Source organism: Melospiza melodia, chromosome 12 (genome assembly GCF_035770615.1).
Source record: "Melospiza melodia melodia isolate bMelMel2 chromosome 12, bMelMel2.pri, whole genome shotgun sequence".
NCBI classification, from domain to species: Eukaryota; Metazoa; Chordata; class Aves; order Passeriformes; family Passerellidae; genus Melospiza; species Melospiza melodia.
In genome coordinates this window covers 1,079,114-1,102,731 of record NC_086205.1, presented here as the reverse complement: position 1 = coordinate 1,102,731, position 23,618 = coordinate 1,079,114, and the positions used below count along the sequence as shown (strand labels likewise).

Here is a 23,618-nt window from a genome sequence, read left to right as displayed (position 1 = left end):
TGGGGGTCCCCAGGGCTATGGGGACTCAGGGATGTGAGTCCCAGGGTGAGGGATATGGTGTCATGGTTTTGGTTTGCTAATTTGAGATATTTTGGTTAATGTAATAATTAGTGTGGTGGGTTTAGTGTTGGTTTATTATTAGTGCATTTATCAGAATGTATTTATTTCTTTTTTGTTTTGAGATGAGACTAGGAGAAAGGTAAAGTACATTTAAAACTTTTAAAGGGTATATAAGAAAATTTTTTAATTGTAATAAATTTTAATAGTAATAAATCCCTCATCAGAGGATTTTTGTGCCAGGGATGGGGTGCAGGGGGAATGGAGAATTAAGGTCCCGGGGGAATGGGGATTTCAGGGGATGGAATGAATGGGAGAGGGTTCCTTGGGAATGGGGTCCTGGGCCATGGAGATCCTGGGCAATGGCAGCCCCAGGATGGGGGTCCCAGGGAAGGGGAGACAGAAGGAATGGGGGTCCCATGGTCAGCTTCCCAGGGGAATGAGTTTGCCTGGGATGGACAGTGACGGGATGTGCATGTGGGTCACAGCTCCTTCCCTGGCTGCCTCAGATTTTGGGGTGACCCAGGGGCTGGCGCTGCCTGCTGGGTTGCCCGTGATTTGGGGGGGCAACAAGAGGGGATTCAGAGGTGCTCTGGGTCTGTGCCACCCCAACCCCCAGGGGCATTTTCCGTTGTTCATTTCCATTTCCTTTCTTTGATACCTTGTCACAGTGGTCACAAGAGTTGCAGGATGAAGAGAGAGACAAGAATGTTGACCTCATGTTCAGAAGGCTTGATTTATTATGTTATGATATATATATTACATTATAACTATACTAAAAAGAAATATAGAGAAAGTTCTCAGAAGGCTAGCTAAGCTAAGAATAGAAAAGAACAAATAACAAAGGAGGTCTCTCTGACTCTGTCCCAGAGAGAGCTCGGTCCTTGATTGGCCATTAACTATACACATCCAACATGGGCCAATCACAGGTGCACCTGTTGCATTCCACAGCAGCAGATAACCATTGTTTACATTCTTTCTCTGGGGCCTTAGCTTCCCAGGAGGAAAAATCCTAAAGAAGGATTTTTATGAAAAGATGTTAGTGACAATACCTCAAATTCCCAACCTCCCAGTTCATGCCTTGGTGATCCTGGGGAGCTCCTGAGCAGGGAACATGTTGGGGGAAGCCCAGGGTGGGGGAAGCAGGGGTGAGGGGTCTGCAGGGAGGGCTGGGGAGGCTGTGGGGGATGGGGGTGTCCAGCTGTGCCCCCCCAACACTTTCCTGCACAGAAGGAAGAGGCCGTTTGTGCTGAGTGTCACGGGGGAGGGCAGATTCTGTCCTGGGAGGGCACATCCAGAGGGCTCCTGTCCTGAGGGCCTCCTGTCCCATGGGGGACAAATGCTGGACAAGGGGCTCCTGCCCTGGGGCATGGCAGCTCCTGGTGTTTCCAGACTTCTCCATTCTTGCTCATCCCCTGCAGGATCTGAGCCAGCAAGAGCAGCTGGGGAATGGAGCCCTGGGCAGGAAGGAGCTCCCAAACTCCTGCTCTGTGAGGCCAGTGGCCATCCAAGGGTGGGGCCCAGCCATGGCCCAGCCCCACTGCACAGGGATGGCCATTGCCCAGCCCTGCTCTGGCCAGCCCCAGGTGGCAGCCAGCACCTGAGGGTCTTCCCTGCCCCCTTGGCTTTGATTCTGGCAGCTTTAGAGCTGCTGCAGAGGTGAGAATTCTGTGGGTGGAAAAAGGCCTGCCTGTGGTTTGCTCAGCCCTGCAAGAAGCAGAAAACCCAAAGGGAGCCCAGGCAGTGGCTCTGTGAGGGCCTTTGATGGTTTTCAGAGCAGGGCTGGCTGGAAACTGCTCCTGCAGGGGCAGTTGAGAGGGAGCCAGTCCAGAAATGCAATTGATCACTTTGTCCCTCTCACCAAGTGTTGTAAATACATATTATATTACTGGATTTTCACAAATGTTAAAATGGAACTTATATATGTAATGTTAAAGTAACTTTGTTACAAAGATATAGTTTTTATTTCTGTTGTTAATCAAGCTTTGTGAAATAGCTGATATAAGGATGCTTCTGTTAAAATGTCTGATTGGATGGGATAACATCTGATGAACACAGGATGAGGACATCTGCTACAGATATGCCAACTATCAGCACTCATTGCCGGAAGAGAGTGTGGACCCAGGCCCAGAAATGATGATGATGATAAAAAACGGCTAAAAGCACAACCAAGGAATAATGCTCTAAAAAGGCGGATCCAAGGAGGAGCCATGCTAAACAATTCTTGGAATGTAAATTAGTTTGGGGAATAAGTTTTCTATGCATAAGTGTCTATGAATATGCAAGAGGCTGATTTAAGGGAAAAGGTATTTAAGAGGTATTCCTGAAGAGAAGTGTGCTCTTGGCTGAGTGCCAAGATGCACCCACCTATAACAACCTTTGCTCTATGGTCCTTGTCTCCTATTGTCCTTTTTTAAACTTCTAAAATTTTCACAGGAGTGAGAACGTGTTTTTCACATACGGCAAAGATGAGAATTCTGTGGGGGAAAAAGGCCTGGCTGTGGTTTGACTCAGCCCTGCAAGAAGCACAAAACTCAAAGGGAGCCCAAGCAGTGGCTCTGAGGCGGCCTTTGGTGGTTTTCAGAGCAGGACTGACTGGAAACTCCCCCTAAAAAAGCAGCTATGGGGGAACCAGTCCAGAAATGCAGCAATTGATCACTTTGTCCTTCTAGGCAAGGGACTGGGAGAGCCCCAAAAATCCTGCAAAGACAATAACAATCTGCTCAACAATCTGATCAGGACCCTCCTCCTCCTTCCTGTCTCAAACCTGTAGCCCTTTAGAACATCCCAGAAAGTATTTTTGGGTTCTGGCTCAGTTGTGAGACAAGAGAGAAAAGGATGGAAATGTTGAGCAGGGGCTCTACTCCACGGCCGTGGTGGGGCTGTGGGCAGGGACCCTGTCTCTATTCCAGCTGTCCCCAAAGCTGCACCTTCCCTGCCCTCCTCACCTGCACAGGGCACAGGGAATAGACAGGGCTCTGCCCCACATCTGCTGCACCCCTTCCAGGGTACCCCTCCACTTCCCGGAGCTGTGGGGCCCTTACCCTGGCAATGCTCGGTCCCGACACATCGCGACAGTGGCTTTGGACACGCTGCCACAGTCGGTTTGGACACCCCATGACCGTCCTGGCACTCGCAGCGCGATGGCAGCTGGGCCCCTTCCCGGTGCTCCGGGACCACCATTGCGGTCCCTCCTTTCCGCAGACCCCACCGCAGGGTCTCTGCTCCCCCCTGTCCCGGGGTCTCCCCTCCTCTGTTTTGCTCCCTCCATGCTCAGGGCTCCCCAGTGGGGTCCCGGTCCCTCCATCCCGGCCCATCCCACCCGCTGCCCCCCGGCCCCTCTGGCCGCACCCCCCGACAGCCCCGGGGCCGGCACCGGCAGAGGCGGCCGAGCTCCTGCAGGATGAGACGTTCCTGGGGGAGTGCCGGCTGAGCGGGGCCCGGCTCCCTCACGCCATCCTTGCCCACAGCAATCGGGTTCCACCAGCCCCGGGCTGCTCCTTCGGGATGTGCAAACCGCTCCCGGAGCCCTGCCCTTTGTCGGGAACGAGCCCGGGAGTATCCGAACCATCCCCAAGTCCTGGGCTGGGACCTCCTGTGAGGCTTTGCCCGAGCCCTGAGGGGTTTGGGAGCTCGATGGGTGTCACTGCTCTGTCCAAAAAATGTGGGAGTACCAGGAATGGCAAGGGGTGCCCCAACATGTCCCTTCCCTGTGGGCCTCACCTAAGCACCCTGGGGAATTCCTGGCGCTCCTGCTCCACCTGCATGGCCAGGCACTGCTCCCACGGGCCACCTCATCCAGCCGCTCCCGCCTCAGCAACAGAATCCCAAAATCCCTGGGAGAGGCAGCGGAGCTCTCTGTTTGTGCACAGGGATGCTTTAGGAGCATGGCTAAACTACAGGAATCCCGTCTCTAATTACAACAACTCCAGAAGGGTCTGCAGCTCCCAGAGCAGAACAGGGGCATTGACCAACACAGATCCAAGTTTGCCCCATTTTGTCGTCCCAAGGCACTGCTCCCAGCCTGGGCTGTCCCTGTGCTCCAGCTGCAGTTGCAGAGCCCTCGGGGCTGTGGCTGTGCTCTGCTTCTCCTCCTCCTCACGCTGGGGCTACTGTGTGGGGATCAGCAGTGGCCAAGGAGGAGCAGGAACTCCAAACGTGCTCTGAAGGCCCTGGAAAAGCTCTGGCAGAGTCAGTACTGAGCACCAGCTTTCCTCAGGTGCTCAGTGCTGACAATCCCAAGGCAATTCAACATTCCCAGAGCTGCTCTGCCAGGGCGGGAAAAGGAAAAAGGAGTGAAAGGCTGAGGGTTTGCAGGAATTGTGGCACAAAGCCACCAGAGGTGCTACTGTGGACTCGAGACCTGCCTAGTGTCAGGTGGTGCCTTCCTTCCATTCGGGATCATGGAGAGCAGTCACGGGTGTTGCACAGGGCGTGTGCCTGGCCCTGGGACACTGCTATGCTGCCAGTGGGCACTGGGATCCAACCTGCTGCCTTGGTGGCTTCTGCCCGCTGCCGGTGGTGGTGCCGGGAGCGATTGGTGCCCGTGAGTTTGCAAAAGGAGCGATTTCCCCTCCTCCCTCCCGTCCGAGGCTGCCATGGCCCCTGAGGGGATGGAGCTGGAGCGGGGCGCCCCCTGCTGGCCGGGAGTGCTCCCTGCAGCGCCCCCTGCTGGCCGCGGTTATAACTGCCACAAAAAGCAACAACGCTGAGCAGGAGGGAAAGTTCTGGGTTTGTGTTGTTTGTTCTGTTCTGGTATAAAAATTTCCCAGTAAAGAGCTGCTATTCCTTTTCCTACACTTTGGCCCGGAAGCTACATAGTTTTTCAAATTTAAAAAATTTTAGGCATGGGTCTTCTTTCCATTCCGGGAACTTTTCCCACTTTCCTTGGCAGATATTTCTCATTTAAATGTGTTGCCAACTCCTGGGTTCCAGCGTGGATGGGACAGACACCCTAAGAGGAGACACAGTCAGGGACTTGGCCACCTCTGCCTTTTAAGCCAGTTGTGTCACCAAGAGCCCTTGCCCCAGCTGGCACTTCTGGTCACCTGGCTACTCAGGAGCTGGCTTTGGCAGAGCATCACACCATCCCCAGTGTGCCATGGCTGACAGACTGATGGACAGATGGGGTCCTGTCTCACCAAAAGCAAGGCCTGACCCACGCCTGCCACACACAGGTGTTCCAAAATGTCTCCAGATATCAAACTTTTCCTGTCTCTGACACCTGTCCCTGTGCCATGGCCTGATCCCGACATCCCTGGAAAAGGGGGATGCTCTGGAACCCCCACAGGGCCATTGGGACATCCTAGTGTGGGGAATATGGCAGAGGAGGGGTTTGGAACAGGGGAGCAGAGAATCCAGAGGCTCCTGAAGGCCACTTGGACCATGAGAGCAAGGAAGATTCAGTGCCCTGCAAGGTTCGTCTGGTGGAGGAAATGTGCTGGGGAAAATATCTAGAATTTGTTCCTTTTTGGTGGATATCCCTGGAAACTGTTCCTTTTGTGACAATTTAGACTCTGAACAGTGTTGCTGTTGGTTTTATTCTGTCTTGTTGCTGTTTCAGGAAATTGTTCTTCTCTCAGCCCTTTGGAATATTTGTGCCTCCACGGGGAAGGAGAGGCGCAGTTTTTAGTGGCAGCACACACATGCGTTGGTGCCCATGGGTGGGGACCCCCAGTGCCCCCCAGTTCCTCCCAGTGTCACAGCACATTCCCGTAGATGTCACCGGGTTCCCCTGGGGTCTGACAGCTCCCGTAGGTCACCCGGGGATCCTGGAGGGTGGTGGCACGGGGGGACGCTGTGAGAGACACGGGCAGTGGGATCTGGGTGGGGTGACACTCGTGGGTGACGTGTCCCTCTGCGTGTGTTCCCCCCCCCCCCCGTACTCACCCCCTGCTCTCTTGGTGACCACGACGTGGGTGTACAGCACCTCCCCCTCCTCTGGGGGGGCCGGAGGATCCAGGGGGGCCCTGAGGGAATAAAGGGAATGTGGGGGAGGGGATGAGAGGGCTTGGGGGTTGGGGTAAAAGGGGAGTGTGTGGTTTGAGCCTCCCACTCACATTTCCTGGTGTTTCCTGGCAGCTGCAGAAGAAAGAGGGGAGGGGTGACTGTGGGGTCCCAGGGCCCTGACCCATCTCAGTCTGAGATTTCCCAGCCAACTCACCTATTAACGTGGTGGGTTTCAGTGCTGGCCAAACACCAGAGCACCCACTCGAATATACTTACTCATTTGCTGCAGTGAGATAGGACAAGGAGGAAGGCAAAGCAGGCTCAAAACTTAAAAAGGATATAAAGAAAGCTTTATTAACAGTAACTAAAAGAAAGAGTAATGAGAATCAGAATAAAACTTTTAGAACACTTCTCCTCCCCCCACAACCTTTTCTTTCCAACTCCCAATGCACAGAAACAATTCAGTCTGTTTAGCACTTCTAGAATAGTCTTTCTACAATTCACTTAGAGAGAGAAGGCCCTCTTGTTCACTGGAAACTGCTCCACCAAAAAACAGTTCTCTCATGGCTTCTAATTTTCACGAATAGCAGCCACCCCAGAAATCGGCAATTGTGAAGTCCCTCCCATCTTTTCCACAGCTTTTCCCACAGCTGGGTTTATGGACCATGTCAAGTTATGGGGTACTATTTTAAGGATGAGCTGTTCAAGAGCAAAGGTTCTCTTTATCTGAGATCATCTTCATCTCTGGGAACAGAGGTCTTCTTCTGTCCAGTGTGGCTGGACAGTGCTCAGGCAGAAAGGGCCCTGGGGTGCTGGTGACAGCCGGTTGAACGTGAGCCAGCAGTGTTTCTGGGCCCTCAGCTTAGGAAGGACGTTGGGATGCTGGAGCACATCCAGAGGAGGGCAGCAAGGCTGGTGAGGGGTTTGGAACACAAGCCCTGTGAGGAATGTTTGAAGGAGCTGGGGCTGTTTAGCCTGGAGAAGAGGAGGCTTAGGGGTGACCTTATTGCTCTCTGCAGCTTCCTGCAGGGAGGTTGGAGCCAGGTGGGGTTGGTCTCTTCCGCAGGGCAGCACTAAGAGAACCAGAGGACACAGTCTCAAGAGACAGCAGGGAAGGGGTAGGTTGGATATTAGGAAAAAATTTTCACCAAAAGAATAATGAAGCACTGGAATGCTCTTCCCAGGGAGGTGGTAGAATCACCATCTCTGGATGTGTTAAAAAAAGCCTGGACATGGCACTCGGTGTCAGGGCATAGGTTGGACTCGATGATCTGAGAGGTCTCTTCCAGCCTCATTATTCTGTGATTCTGTGATTCTGTGATTCTGTGATTCTGTGATTCTGTGTGTGTCCATGGCAATATCACAGGTACTCTTGGGCCAAGTCTCTGAAGCTGCTTTTACTTAACTCAGCAGTGTCTGTCAGAAGGAGAGGACAGAAATGGGGTGAAGAACCTGCTAGAAGGAATTCTGGCTTCACTGATAATTCTGGCAAAGCTTTTATTGATTTTGGTGGACTGCAGTTATCCATGTCTTTAAGCCCATCTATTTGGTGATGTCTGAAGGGGGTTTGGGATATTTCATTGTATTTGTTTCTCCTATGTGCTCTGTAATGCCTTTTGATACATACACAGAAGATGCACAAAGATTTAAACTTTGGCTCCTGATCATATATAAACTCTTGTGATGTTTTTAAAAGATAAATACATTATCTACAGCAGTATTAATTAGATATTATATACTATTAATTGGATAATATTTGAGATTAAATTGTGGAACCTGTTTTAATAGAATCCAGAAACAACAAATGAATTGTTCTCAAAACTCTACAAAGAGGCTGAGCAGATCAAGCAGTGGAAACTGACTGTGGAATCAGAACTAAACCAGAAAGAAAGAAAACTCCAAGAGAATAGAAAGATTATTGAAGCACAGAAGAAAGCCATTCAAGAGCTGCAGGCCAGTATTGTATAGTGTACATTGAATAGATGAAGTTCAGTGCTTCCTGATTCAATATGACACTATTATTGATACAATTAAATATTAAAGACTGTTGCAGTTTGGTTTGTGCCTTGAGAAAATGATTATTTTGAGAAGTTGCAGGCACCTGTCCTGTGTGAGGGTGTGTATGAAGAATATACCTGTAAGTGTCTCATTTGCTGGCAAATTATTGTTCATTAATTATTGCATCTTTCATGAAAAAGAAAACAAGAAACGTGACTCAGCGTGTAATACAGATAAAACAGACTTCTGTCTACTGATGCCCCAAATGACTTTTTCATGAGGGATTTGAGAAGTCAAAGTGCATTTCTAATAAATTTTTCAGTAACAGTGTCTTTTTGCATTTGTTCCCTATGAAATTAGTTTGAAAATGAGAAACTCCATTTGAAACTGGAAGATGAGATATGTGAAAATAAAGATCTCTTGAAAGAGTGAGTAATAGCACCAAGTATATATTTTTGTGGTGAAAATAATCAGTTTCCATGTGGGCAGTTTTATGTAGCTGTTAAATTTTGAAGGTCATTTCCATTGTCACTCCTTAGGTGCACAAAGCACTGTGCACTCCTGTGCAAACATGATATTTTTCCCTCCCTTAGAGCTGCTGCTTCGAGGCATCTGTGTAATCTGCTCAAGGAAACCTGCACTCGCTTCACAGAGAAGACCAGTAAATGTAAATGATTTTTTAGTTTTTATTTGTCAGAGTCAATGGGCTTCTAGCTTGCTCTAAATTCACAAACAGACGAAAGAAGAAGAAATTTCTGGTGCTGTTCAGAGAAGTTCTCCAGTTGAGATCGACTGGATGCGGCTCTCAGAATGAGAAATGAATTTTAAGTGGCTCACAAAATTGGAAGTGAAGCCCCAGGTCTAACAGACTTGTGGTTTGTAGTGCTAAATGCAGAGGGCTTTTGAAGGCAGTGAAATTGTTTGCTGCAAGGTTGCCAGCCTGGGAGCTCTTTGGGTGCCCAAACAGTGCTCCAGGTTTGAGGCAGTGCCCACAGCCCCGACTGGCACTGGCAGCCACTGCAGAGCAGGGCAGGGTTCCTCAAGGCTGCTCAGCCCATCGAAGCTTTGCAGTCCCAGCCACACTCTGGGAATATATTCAGACGTAGGAAGTGACACTTCATGCCTGGTTTTAGGCAGTAGAATCTACTCTGAATTCCCAGCACTCTGGAACAAATTTCCAGAGCTGACATTTCCTGTTTTCAGTCATCGCACATTTATGGGGAAAAAAGGTCTTAACCCCAAGGTGTAATGAGTAACTGGAATTCTTCTCATGAAACTGAACAAGCCAAGACAGTTGGATAACTTAATGAAGTTTAAATTCTTGAGGTTTTTAAAAATATGTTCTTGATTGGAAATCCTACTTTATATGCAATTTAGAATTGGTATTATAATCATCAGAATTTTACTAACTTGATCCTGGATACTTAAGAAGTGTCTGTTTCTTTTTAGCCTTAATTCTAGAAACCCTTGTATATAGATGTACTGTTCTTTTTTGATAGCTGTTTCTGTTACTGTTCTCTTTTTAATTGTTTTCTTAGGAAAAAATAGTATCAATTACAAAAGTGAAAGGAAAGAAGGAAAATATGGACATGGAGTGTTGTTGCAATTTTATAATGACAACTCTGTGGTTATAGGTATCTACTGATAAGAAGAAATTCAGTGCTAAACCCTAGATTACAGTTTATAAATACTAACAGTTTTGATACATAATTATTAAACAGCATTAATACTATAATAATTAATATGGTCACATAAACTGATGCAGAATTACACTTTTCACAGAAAAAATATCTTAGGAAGGAAATTTAAAAGCTGAGCTTGCTTAATGTTTCATTGAAATAAACATTTTTCCTAGATTCTGTAACTTTTGGCAGCATGTTTCATAATGACTTATTAAATAAGAATTATTTATGTTTTGATAATTCAATTAGTTGATAATTCCTTTTAAATTTTTATTATTCCTTTTAAATTTTTATTATTCCTTAAATTAATTAATGTTCATTTTAAAATTTATTATGATGATTAAGTATAATCACTTGGACAGCTGGAATTCTTGTCCAAAAGAAAAAGTTTCTGATATGTTCTTGCTTTGATAGATGAACAGGAAAAGGAAGCAACAAAACAATTGTATGAGGAACTTTACAGCAACATAGAAGTAAGTGAGCAAGCTTGATGAAAGGAATGTGAGTTATGTGAGCTGAGCTGAGTTCCATGTTTATGTTGGGATACTGTTTTTATCCATCCTGTGTGGGTATCATGTCATGTGTGATGCAGGAAGTTGGGTTTTCAATCCCTTTTCAAGAATTATTTTTGTGTTATATCAAACGCATTCAATGGAGAAGGTGCAGCAGTGTGTGGGATGTAGATCCTGTGATCTGGGTGATGTGTGCTTAGTGCTGGGTCACTGCCACAGCTTCTGGCTTCTTTCTGGGCTCTGTTTCATCTCCCTGCTGGTTCCTCAGAATGGCTGAGGTGGGCAGCAGCCCCTGGAGAAGTTCCAGGGTTTCCAGTATTGAACTTCAAATATTAAATTTTGTGTTTAGAGAATGACAATGGCATTTGGAGAGCTTCGTGTGCAAGCAGAGAACGACAGATTGGAAATGAGTTTCAAATGTGAGAATTCTGTTTATTGAGTTTATGCAGCTGGCTCAGTTTTGTACTTCATAGCTTGTGTTACACATGCAGTGTCAGGGCAGGCAGATGTGAAGTGCTGGAATGGTGAGCAGCTCACACTGAGACACTGGGACCCTTCTTTTATTCATGCTGCCTTTGGTCACTGTCTGGCCCTTTCTGTTGCTGTTCCACTGGGCCAAAGCTGGAACTTCATTTCTCAAACAATCACCCAAAATTGAAGTTTTGTCTGTGAAGTACAGTCTAGAGATCAATACTTACTTCCCATAGTTTGTTTATTTAAATGATAATGCACTAGTGTATAGTTACAGAAACTTTATCTAAATGCTCTCTCTCTGTATGTATAGCCTGGTATGTTCCTGTTTCATTCTCACATGCTCTTTTCTGTTTGTATTTTGATTATAAAGTCAAACATTGCCTCAGCAATTACTCTTGGGAAACAAATGGTACAGCTGTACAATTCCAAGCAATCTTAAAGTGGAAGTTGTATTGAACTTGGAGTATATTTCAGCTAGAATGTTAACTATGGATGTTATGTATCTCCAAAGTAAAACTAGAAGCAGAAAAAGTGGACAAGTTTGAGAAAGACTGCAAACTGAAAGTCAGTCAAAAGGAAAAGCAGGTTTGCTCATTTTACCATCTAAGATGTAGAGCTTTATTTGGGACTAAAGGGGCAATGCAAGAGCCAAGAAGTGTTTCTGGGTATTAGTAAAAAAGACAAAATAATATCTGAAGCTGCATTTAAGTCAAATTCTGCTAAGTTTAATGGTGTTTCAGTCCCTTTACTCTACTGGAATTTATGGTTTGATTTTGAATTGGAGAACTTTTTTGTTTAGAGTAATGTGACTTGATCAATATTTGGCTAAGATTATATCTAGACAAATATTATCTATCTATCTATCTATCTATCTATCTATCTATCTATCTATCTATCTATCTATCTATCTATCTATCTATCTGTCTATCTTGAATGAACAGCAAAATGTCTGCTTATGATACCTGGGGTACAAATGAAAATTAATATCTTTCCCTTTTCCAGACTTCATGATGATATTTCTTGCATTTTTCTAGATTTCAGCTCTTACCATACAGAGAGATGAAAAAGATGATGTCATAAAAGACATCGAGGCTCAGCTGCAGATGTCACAAAATAAGATTGCTGACTTAATGGAAGCAAAATGTAAGAGTTCTGCTTGCTGTGTTTAAATGGAATTGTTTATAGAATTGAAATGTAATTGTTTATAATTGTTTATTTATTATATGTAATTGTTTATAGAAGCACAGGAAACAGGGTCATGATAGTCTTATTCAGTTGCTGGTTGGCAGGAGAATTTTGGGGCCTTGAAGGCCTTATTTTTGTTTGGAGCTGCTCATGTGGGAGCAGGACTGGCAGGGCAGTTTTTAGGGTGAGTCAAGCAGTGAGAGCTTTTGAAAATTGCAAGGGGAAAATATGTTGCTTCAGTTTTGCAAATGTACAGTCAGGCAGATGACACTGAGGGAACTTACTTTTCAGAACTTGATTGCCAATACTTTTAAGCCATCTATATTCAAATTTTATATATTATTTTATAGTATATGATGTCAGTACCATTGGTCTTTGTTACATTCTTTAAATGTATGTAATTTTCCATTTTTGGCAGCATTTTTTAGTAAATATCCTATTTTTTAAAATACAAACATCTTTTTTTGTTTAGTACATAATGAAGAAATGTTAAAGGAATCCTAGGGCAGTAAAGAACATTTGAGGGCAGAGCTGGAAGAGGCTAAAATTTCATTGCAAAAGGCAGAGGTACCCCTTGCTTATAGTTTTACAGTAGAAATAGATTAGATGAGTATTTGCATAAGTAATTATGGATACTTTGGACATGAAACAGCTGTAGCTGTTTGTTGCAAAACATGTTTAGAAATGATATCATGTCTTGAAGGTTGCTCAGAAGAACTTGGAAACTGAATTCCGGACTACAGTGAAGACATTAATTCAGGTCACTGGAGAAAAGGAAGAGCAGGAGGAAGAATGTAAAAAAATGAAGGCTTTGCTTGCGGCCCTGACAGAGGAGTTTGAGACTTCTGTTGCCAATTTGAAAAGCTTGCAAAATAGGCAAATTAATGAGTTTAAATTCCAGGAGTGATCTTACAGGTTGCAGTCTATGACAAAATCAAGAACAACTGGAAATGAAGCTGAAATTTGGAGGTTTTTTTCACACAGTGGTCTAAATGCAGAGAACTTAATGTAATTTTTTTGTTGTTTGTGATAGTTGATACTGTATAAAAAGTAAATTTTTGTCCCCTTCAACTTTCATAATTCTGTCTTTAAGAAATACAGATTTCTTAAAGGTAGGTATATATTTGTTTACTTTTATGTCTGCTGTTCTGAGGTTGTAAAAGTGAAATTTGATGTGTGTTGCAGGCAGATATCTCATCTGCCTGTTGAAAGGTAAATGTTCTTAAAGTGCTTGTGGTAAGACTTTGTCTTATTGTCCTGTAAGTTTCAAATGCAGTGCTTTGTACTCTACATTTGGGATTTTTAATTTACCATTTTCTTAGATTAAAGAAATCTGAAGATTTCTGAAGACTCAAAGCTGCTTATCTTGGAGCTCCGGAATAAATCTGCTGAACTGGAAAGGCTTGTGGAAAGGCAGAAAATGAGCTGGGCAGTAATAAAAATGTTTTCTGCTGTTGTCTGGAAATGGACTGTCTCTGGTAGTTGGAGAAATGGTTTTACAGTGCCTGTACCTGTCAGGAATGCCTGGATTTATTTTTACTCAGCTGATCCCTTTTCTTTGGGGCTCATTGGTGCTGGCAGCAGCCACAGGGCAGTGCTGTGCACAGCTCCAATAGTCAGACCATTCATGCATGAATTCCTCTGGAGGTAATTTTGGTTTGCAGCTCAGAGCAGCAGCACTGCAGGTGCCAAGAGTGACTTCTGCAGCAGAGATAAAACCCTCCCATGGAGGTTTCTGTGTCCTCCCCATGCTAGAAGTGGAATCATGCTGGCTGGCAGGGGTTGTTTTTAAATATCATCAGTTTGATATCTGTGGTTTCTAGGGATGTGCTCCTTAGTCCCCAGAGTAAGAGCTCTGCCTTGCTGTTGAGAACTTGCAAAAATACCGGAACTGTGCAAGTGCACATAGAAACCATTTGGAAGTTAGTAACAACTGGTTTCCTTTCCCAGCATATCCATGAGATACCTTCAGCAGTTCAGATTTTTTTTCTGGAACAATGCAGGTGCATCAATACTTGGATAATACTCTTACAGTCCATGGTTTATTTGAAGCTATATTTGTGGAAAACATAATAGGCTCTAAATTTTATTTAAGATAAATATTTAGTTTCTCTTCAGATATAGATTTTCTAATGTCTGAATCATTTTTTCAAGTCTATATTTAGATTAAGTCATAAATTAGCTTTTAAATTAGTCATAAATTAGTTTCTTAACTTAATTCAACAAGTTTTGAGAACTGGGTATTGCAAAAGGGTGTTTTATACTGCCTGCTAAATATGAAAAATCATTTCTGTTCCAATAATTTTACATTTCATGTGCTGTAGAAGAGATGACTAAAGTAAAATGTGATAAAGAAGTGCAACTTGAAGAGCTGTCAGAAACTCTGGTAAATGTTCATTTTATTAATCTCATGGCATTCGCTCTTCATATGAAATTCCTCTTGCTTTGTAAGTATCTTAAATGCCTTAAATAAACTCCATCCAGTCTACCTGAACATTTCTACTAAACTTTCTCACACACAATTTCAGTGTTTTCTTTGAAGAACTTCTTCATTGCCTCTGTTTTCCTTGTCTCCTGTTCTTTTGGTTTTTCTTGTCTCCCATGTTTTTGGTTTTCCATCTCAAGATTTTTGGTTATTTCCTTTTTGTTCATGCCCATTCAAATGCCACTCCCTCTGGATATAAAGTTTTCCCATTTTTCCTTCCTTCCAGGAAGGTAATTAGCTCTGGACTCTGTGAACCCTGCTGTGCTGTGACACAGGCCCATTTTCTGTCACAGCAGTCTAAGCTATATGAAATACACTCTTAACAGAGGTTTATTTTCATTATGATTTTATATTTACAAGCCTAACAAGAATCCATATCAGCTAAAGTTAAGATATTGTGAAATCAGGTGTGCATTTTACCATGTCTGCTTGTTGTTATAATCTGTGCATTTAGTGTTCTGAACTGAGTTTCACTCATTTTCTAAAATGGGCAAATGGGAGGACTTTGAAGAAGAATCTTGAGGCTACTGTAGAAAATTTGCAGAGACAGAGCAATGTGGAGAGAGAAATGAAAATGCTCTCCAGATGAGAGAGGTCTGAAGCAGGGCAACAGTAACATGTTTTTAGAAATAGTGCAGTTACACATCATGACTTCGATTCAAGTTTATACATAAGAAACAGCACCCAGAGCAGGGTCCCACCCTAATTGTGCAGCCCAGGTAATGGAACTCACAGCAGGGGACAGACATGAACAGCACCGGTGTCACAGTTCACTGTCTCACACCACTTCCAGATCCCAGCAGAGACTGGAAAGATCCAATCTGGATAATCCATGGCATGGATGTTGTTGGGTTCTTCTGAGAGCCTTGTGCTCTTAGCTCACGTCTAAAAACCTCCAGCAGTTGGAGTTTGCACATGGATACTGAAAACTCTTCCTTTTCATTTTGCAGAAAGAATTGCAGGATTTGAAAGCACAGCTGACATGTACAGCTGAGAAGGAACAAGATTATTTAAAGCAGCTTGTGACTCTGAAAACAGATCTTGAACAAGAGGGGTATGACCATTTTGAAAATATAATATTGAATTAGTTTTGGTGTAATATAGAAGTTGCTTTAATACACAGTGAAATGAACTGTGATTGTTTTCTAATGAAAGTTTTGAACCACATATATGACATTAATTATATACTTACATTTCTAAATTCCACTTTCTCTATTTGTATATATTCTATGGCATATGTAGTTGTTCCATATCTCTCTGACTTATTTAACAAGAAGAGAAAGTTTCTGAATTCATTGCTAATCTTGCTTTGAATTACATCATCTTCACCAACCATTATATTTATATAAAAGTTGACTTTGATTTTCTTTCCTTCTTCTGTCACCTTTTTACATCTCTCTCTGGCTCTGCTGCAAAGCTTATATTTGTAGATAAAGGCCTGGACTTCTTTCAGCATGGAATAACACTTGATAATGGGTATGTTTATTTAAAAGGAGATTTCAAAATGCATCCTCTTATTCCTCTTGGCCATTTGTTTTAAATTAGGTTAAAGAATGAACAGCTAACAGTGTATCTCAGTAAGCTTTCACTAGAGAAAGAACAAACAGCACAAGAGAAAAATGCTGTGGCTGCAGAACTCCAGAAGCTGCAAGAACAACAAGAGGCCAGTTGTAAACTTCCAGCTTTCTTGAAAGGACTCAATTTGAGTCAATAATCAATTTGACAAATGACTCAGTTTCACAAATTAGATGATGAGCTGCAACATGACTTGGGTCTGTAGAGTACCTGAGCTATTTTTTGTGTTTGAATTGGAATGGAAGTGTATTTACACTTGTGAACAAGGCAGGTCTGTGTGCTTTGGATGTCTTTGAATTTTTTAAGAAGTCACTTTGAATTTTATTTCTTTGCTGACACATGGGTCTTTATTTAGGATAGTAAGAAAGAAGAAGAAAATACAAAGCAGTTAGTTGAAAATCTAGAAGAGGCAAATAGCCAGCTAAGGCAAGTAAAAAAATATTAATAATATTTGATATTGTTTAAGGAAGTAGACTCAAATAGTTGGTTATGTTCAAATGCTGCTTTCTGGGATTTTTTTGATTAAAGTTTTTCTAGATTACATAGCTAAACAGAAACTATTCAGAATTGCTGTTGGCCAAGTAGAAATATTCTCAGATTAGAAATACCAATTGCTGCAGGAACAATGTTGGCCATCGTTTTGTATTCCATAGTAGGAGCTGTCTTGTTTTGCATTAGACATCTCAGGTGTGAAGGAAATTCAAATGGAAGCTGAAGGTTATGGATGAAATGTGACAAGGCAAAACTGGATCAGAGTTACTCTCTGTATCCTCCCCAGTTCAACAGACAGGCAGCTCCCATGTTTCACAGCTGCATTGCAATAGTCCAGGTCAGGATGTATCTTCCTTGGGTTCCTGGAACATCTTTTCCTACTTAAAAGAAGTATGGACAGTTCACATATTGACTTACTGGGCCTGTTGCTGCATTTTAAGAACATTTTCATTGAGCAGCTTATGAAGTTCCCATCAATATTAGAAGCTCTTTTTTAGAAAATAAAATATGGGTTTATTAGAAGTACTGAAAATAAGTTAAAGGCAATATGTAAAAATTTACTAATGCTTGTTAATTTGGCACTTAGAAATGAACTGGAGTCTTTGAAGGAGAAAATGGCAAAGACAGGTGAAGAGTTGAAAAGTACACTGGATGACAGAGAAGAAAATGTATGTCATGTGTCAGGAAAATATCTTACAGAACCTGCAGGGCAGCATTCAATGTAAAATCTTTGTTGGGGTTTTTCTGCAAAGCTCTGCCTGGGGGATGTGATCTCTGCCAGAGGTTTCTTCTTTCCCAGCTGCTGCCAGCTGTGCCCTTGTGTGTCCCCATGTGAGCCCTGGTATTTCAAAAGACAAGCACAGCCACTGGGATGTTCACTCTGTGCTGGAAGTTTAATATTAAAGATTTATTTGTTTGTTTTCAGGCAAACAGAGAACCTGCTTTTCTGTTTTTCATATACCCACTCAGTGGTGGATGGGCTCTGGATTAGCTTTTTTTATGTAGTATGAGTTTGAGCTTAAATAGATTCAAACATTTTTACTTTTCTTTCTATTGGTTCAAAGCAACCTGGGGTTTTGAGCATTAGAATGGATTTCAAAATTTCATTGTACACGTCTAAGATTTACAATTGTCATTTCTGGTTAAGAGTACTGAAAATGAAATTTCCAGAAAGGAAAAGCCATTGAAGATTCTAGAAAATAATTGGGAAAATTCATTTTTTCATGGATGTAGGGAACTTGATACAAGTGCATTTTTTAAATTGTGAAGATCCTGGGGTTTTTTTCTTCTTCTTTCTTGAGTCTCTAACCACTAAGGAACTGGTTCACTTTTATTAATTAACATCTTGTGGTACTTTATGGCTAAAACTCTGATTATTCTGACATGTCAGCTGGTGTTTCAGTCCCATTGGAACAAACCAGACTGGTGCAAGGGCAGGTTTGAGAACATTTACAGGAATTGCTCACATAGGGAGCCATTTGTAGAACTTACTAATTCATGTCTGAAATATCTCTTTCAGATGAATAATTTAAAGAAACCGGTGGAAAATAAAACCAAATGCATTGAAGAGTTGCAGCAGGAGGTGTGTAGAGATTTTAAATGTCACAAATACATAAACACATTATACTTTGGGTTGCCTTTTCAGCAGGTTTGTGTCTGCTGTGATGTCTTTAGATAGACCTATTTAATTTAAAAATTCTCCTTTCTTATCCTAACCCTGAGCAAACTAGGGAGTCAGCTTTGGAATCACTTGATTTGTTAAATGAGCCTTAATTTGAAAAGAGCAATTACAAAAATAATATCTTTAATAAACTTCTACTCTATTTCATTTAGTGCATAGTGTTATTTATGTACTTGTATGAGTATCTCAGTTACCACTAGTAGAAAAGAATTCTGCACTGGCACAAACTGTAGTAACTTCACTGTAAAAATAAATAACTTGTATTTTTGGTCATGACATCTTCACACCTTCTGTCAGCAGCATCTTAGTTTTAATTCCCATTCTGCACCTCATTTGTTATTCCCTGCTGCTGCTCAGGAGGAGCCTTTCTGAAGGTCATGAAGAAACAGTAATTATCACAGAAATTAGCTGAACATTCATTTGTTTGAAAAATTGTTCTGGAACCTGAGCTGCACAACAGCTGAGAGTTATTTGCCTGATGAAAGCTGGAATTTCTTGATGCAGTTAAACCATGACATAATTCTATAACTTGTTAAGGTACAATGCTTGTTTTGTTTTATTTCAACAGAATAAGGTGCTGAAGAAGAAAATTATTGCAGAAAGCAAGAAAAGCAATACTTATGAAGAGAAGGTAGGTTTAAATAACATCATGTAGAAGATGAGGTGAGTGTTTTTAAGTCCCACTGTAAATAATGATAATACTTGTTAAATACATTCTGAGCTGGTTTTTGGATCTGGGATACAGACTTTGCAGGAATGAGCTCATAGTTTTTAGAAGATGCTTCCATTTGTAATCATTGGACACTGACTATTGGACATTTAAGAGATGGATTCACATTGCAATTAATGATGTTTCAAATCTGTTCCTTTCTTTTGTTGATAGTGGACTGAACAGGGTTCAGCAACCTCATTGTAACAGAAAAGCATTTAAAAGACATATATAAATATATATTACTCTTTTTAGGCTGTTCTTTAAATGTGTTCTGCAGTGGCAATCCCTCTGATGGGAATATTGTGTCCAGCTTTGGGTACTGCACTTGAAGAAAAGTGGACTTTTTTGAGGATATTCATATGATAAACTTAAAAGGGAAAAACTGTAATCAAAATGCACAGCTGGGAGAAAATGTACCATAAAACCTGTGAAAATCTGATACAGATTTACAAGAGAGGGAATAAAATCTCCATCTGTATTTGTTTTTTTCTGAGGCATTCACAGCATTTAGGGTGACTGCTTAGGGCAGTCTTCCCCATTGTGCTGTTGCCATTGTTCCTTTGAGTATTTTCTAACTCACTTCAGGCCAAAGTTCAACTCTTTATTAAAAAAAAAGGTGAACTTCTAAATAGCAAACACTTTAATCATATGCCTGAAAAGTAACAGAGTATTTGTGCTGAAAAATAAGAGATAAGATAAATCATCAACATAGTAATTCCTAAACAAATAACAGCAGCAATTCTGCATTCTCAAAAGGTGAATAAATTGCAGTTAGACAAGGAAAATATGAACAAGCAACACAAGGAAGAAGTTGACATCTATCAAAAAGACATAGAAACAAGAAAAGTAAATTAAAATATACTTTGTGAAGAGGTGAGAGGTGTTAATTTTTACAATCTAATTTTTTTTTTAATTTAAAATGTTTTTATGAAGCTTTATTGGCAGGAGTCCTTGTTCTTACATTTCAGATATAAATGGAACTTGTTGTGTTTGGCTGTGAGCAAAGCTTTAGTACATTTGGTTCTTACGTTGGAGTATTTGAAAATATCTTTAAAATAAGAACTCCATTAAAAATTCTTTCTTTCAAGATATAGTGCAAAGAAATTCCACCCTTGGTATAAAGTCAGCACAATTAAATTAGATTATAACGTCTCCCACATTAGGACTTTTCCGCCCCCACTTTTTTGATGGCAATGCTAAGAAATGTTAGGGCAGAGTGCTTGAAATGGCCTTTTGGTTTGCAGTGAGCTTGCCTGCCATGGCTGTACCTTTGATCTTGCCCATGTTAACAATCTGCAGAAAAGATGAGGGATTGGAAAGGGATCTTAAAAGCAAATGAAGCCCAAGTGGGACTGCAAACTTTGCACCCACAGGGGGAAGAAGAAATTAAGATTTAAAAAAATTTATATTGTTATGTTGATGAATGAGATGCAATTTATTACTGACAGGTAGAAAAGATGAGGTTGCTTTGTGATGAAACTGCAATGATACGGAGAGAAACTGATGCCAGATGTCAGCACAAGATAACTGAGATGGTGGCACTAATGGAAAAGCACAAGGTCAGAGATTTTCCTGCTTGGTGTGGTTTGCAATGGGTGATACCATGTCAATACCATGTTTATAACTTGTGGCACCACGTTAATGACCTTTCAAAAGCAGAAACAGGCCTGAGTCTGGGAAAAGGAAGCTGAACACATGCTGCACTTTGCATCATCTAAAATCAAATTCATTTGAAGATTATGAACACATTCCTATGGGCAAATAAATTCCATTCATCTAAACTTCTGGGATTTTTAGATTTTTTTCAATTCAGGCTTCCTTTGATACCATGTGAATGCAATATTTTTCAGTATTAGTTTGGCTCTCTCTGAGATTACTTAGTGACCGTCAGCAGTTTAGCCTGACACATTTTAGTTTACCTTTCTATTCCTCATTTTGCAATATCTTTAGCAGGTACATTAATAAAGATAGCACAGCTGGCTTAGTGTTGAGCACATATTGCTGCACAGAAATAAAGCACTCTCTGCCAGTCCACAAAATAATACTTGAATTGAGCATTTCCTGTTTTACAGTTTCTGCAGAAGCATCAATGAATCTTTTCTTTCTGAATCTTAAGGGCCTGGTTTGAAAAAATGATGTTTAAAGACTGGATAACTCTATAATTGCAACATTTAGTCACATGTTTTGAGTTTGTTGTTGGTTTGGTTTTTTTTTACCACAGAATGAATATGATAAAATAGTTGAAGAAAAAGATGCAGAGTTAAAAGTATATAAAATGAAACAGCAAAAGCAGTTATCATCAGAAAGAGCACTGGTAAGGAGCACTTTGCAATGGTCAATGTAACGGATAGCCCTGTTCACTAAACCCCGATATAGACAATCATGTGATTGAGAAATACATGGTCAGCCCCGTATGATTGTGATTAAGAGATACATGGTCAACCATATGATTAAGAAATACATAACCGCATAACCTAAAAATAATATATATCAAGTTACTATTGTTTGCTAAATTCAACCATGTATTGCGCAAACACTAACCATGCGAAAGGCTAAGGTTTTAGGAACTAAGAAGAGCTAGCCGAGAAACAGAAACCAGCCAAACACCACCCCATATAAGGAAGGCAAGAGCTCCGAGGTCAAGAGTACAAGCCTGAGGAAGACTTCAAGCCTTCATCCAGCGACCACCAGAGGGTAGAAGACGACCCCCTAGCAACAATTGGAGCATGAGCCAAGGGAAGAACATGTCTACGGAAATGGACTAGTATAAAAAGGGAACTTGTGAGATACTGGGTGCGGCAGTTGGTGGAGTTGGACTCCCCACAACTCCCCTGTCGCCCAGCGCTGATTTGCTTATTACCTATGCTTGCTGTAATTAATAAATTCCAATTGGGCAACTTAACTCGTTGCAGAGTTCCATTTATAACAGTCAATAATTCAGTGAAGGGGCTGATGTCCTTGTGTAGGGGTTTTATACTGGCTAAGTGCAGGCACACACAAAAAAAAACATTTACTCATTTTTCTCTGCTATTGTTAAGCAGAGAAGGGGAAAGAAATATTCAAGGACTGAGTTGAGATAAGGATTAGAAGAAAAACACTTTGAGCGTAAAGCAAATTCAAAATAAATAGTATAAAAAATTATTAATAGACTTAAAAGTGAGTAATAAGAATTTTAAAAAATCCTTAAAACACCTTTTTTTCCAATCCCTCCCTCTTGCCCACCAACAGCACAGAGAGACAAAAGATATGATGTTCAGTCAGTTTGTGACTTCTAAAGATCTTTTTTCAGTTTGCTTAGAGAGTTTCTTTTCCTGCTGTGCTCTGGGGTCTTCTCACCAGAGACATTCTCTGGGAACTCTTCCAGTGTGGTTTGAATTTTTACCAGTAGCAGTCCCACCCAACCTGCTGCAACAGATCTTATTCTGGGCACTAAAAACTCGAAATGTTTCTAAAAATAAATTGCAGTAGCAGTGTGTTTTTGTCTGCTCCTCCAGGTAGTGTCATGTTCTGACTTCCCACTTTGAATAGCAAACGTTTGTTTTAAATATTTAGATTGTGCCCTCTCACCCCTGCTCTCCCAAGGGTTTTAAGGTATTACCTTGAACACTTCTGATCAAGTACCTGTTTCTTACAGTGCTTCAGTCTTTGTTAAACAAGCTAAAGCAAAGCTTCAAGTATAGGGCTGAAAAGCAAATAGAATTATCTTGTGTATCTATTGAGTGTCCCTGTTAATTACTGCCTCACTTGGGACTGTTTTCCTTTTTCTGGGCTGTGCAGAGTTAACCCTGTCCTTTATTTAATGGTTTGTAGGAAAATGAGCTGTCATGTTTGAAACGGGAACTGTCCTCCCTTAAGGAACAACTGAGAGCAGAAATGGAAGAAAAGGTGGAGTTTTTTATTCCCTGAGCACTGGGGGTGACAGGTGTGGCCTGGGCTTGTGCTGTGGGAGAAGCTGGGTAAGAAATGAAACTGAACAGAAAAACAGTGACTTTGGAATGCTGGGGTTGTGCTAAATCTGGTCATGTATTTGTGTGAACTTTGTAACAGTCTGTGATTATAGATTACATACAAATAAACAAACAACAAAGCAAAACTCTCCTTTATTTTAGTTAATTTTAACTAGCTAAAGCAAAAACGTTCCCTAAACTGTAAAGTTTTTCAGTGACTTTTGCTTGCTGGGGTTGTACCAAACCTGGTCATATTTTTGTGTGAACTTTGTAGCAGTCTGCGATTGTAGACTGTGCTCTGTAATTGCACCAAGAAGATTTTTAACAACTGAATTCAAATCAATATTTCCTTGCTGTCACATAACTCTTTTGTAGGAGAATCTTGTAAAAGAGCACTCTGGCAGTGTGATTCCTGACAGTGAAAAGAAACACAAGGTAACTTTAACTTTTTAATTGCTTCTAAAATTTGGTAATATTTATATTTGTAGAATCAATTGAAGTGCCATGAGAATTTATTTGCATTCAACAAAAGACACTGGAATGCTTTTGACTTCAATCTTTTTAAATTATAGAAAATACAAATTTATGTTCCTGACTCCTAAACCTTGTTTAGATCTATACAGTGAATCTATTCATGTAAAAATAGAAAATCTCCAAATTATATTCCTGAAATAAACAAAAATTAAAATAAAAATAAAAAATGCCTCCTTCAGTACAGGAAGCCTCTTGGGCAGTCCAACATTGAAGTTTTGTAACTCCTAACAGTGAATTTTTCTTGTTGCGTTTTTCTGCCTATATTTCTTACTTCTCTGTAGATGATTTTTTTCCCCCTGGGATAAGAAGGGATTTTAAAGAGTCACACCATTCCA

At 41.6% G+C, this 23,618-nt stretch overlaps 1 protein-coding gene across 1 annotated transcript; it reads left to right on the top strand.

The window, feature by feature from the left end:
- Positions 1–6,671: 6,671 nt before the first annotated feature.
- LOC134423780 (synaptonemal complex protein 1-like) lies at positions 6,672–23,172 on the top strand (the record flags this gene model as incomplete). The annotated part of the gene is given in 26 exon segments (XM_063167157.1): positions 6,672–6,686; positions 7,795–7,959; positions 8,365–8,432; positions 8,598–8,671; positions 10,101–10,159; positions 10,548–10,617; positions 11,184–11,257; positions 11,707–11,815; positions 12,330–12,424; positions 12,561–12,745; positions 13,187–13,262; positions 14,187–14,272; positions 14,847–14,911; positions 14,914–14,936; positions 15,293–15,396; positions 15,888–16,005; positions 16,273–16,343; positions 16,996–17,086; positions 17,557–17,611; positions 17,927–17,991; positions 18,659–18,721; positions 19,559–19,675; positions 20,251–20,361; positions 21,024–21,116; positions 22,613–22,687; positions 23,125–23,172. Coding segments are annotated over 26 exon segments (2,175 nt in total), but the record flags the coding sequence as incomplete, so codon positions are not given.
- Positions 23,173–23,618: the final 446 nt, after the last annotated feature.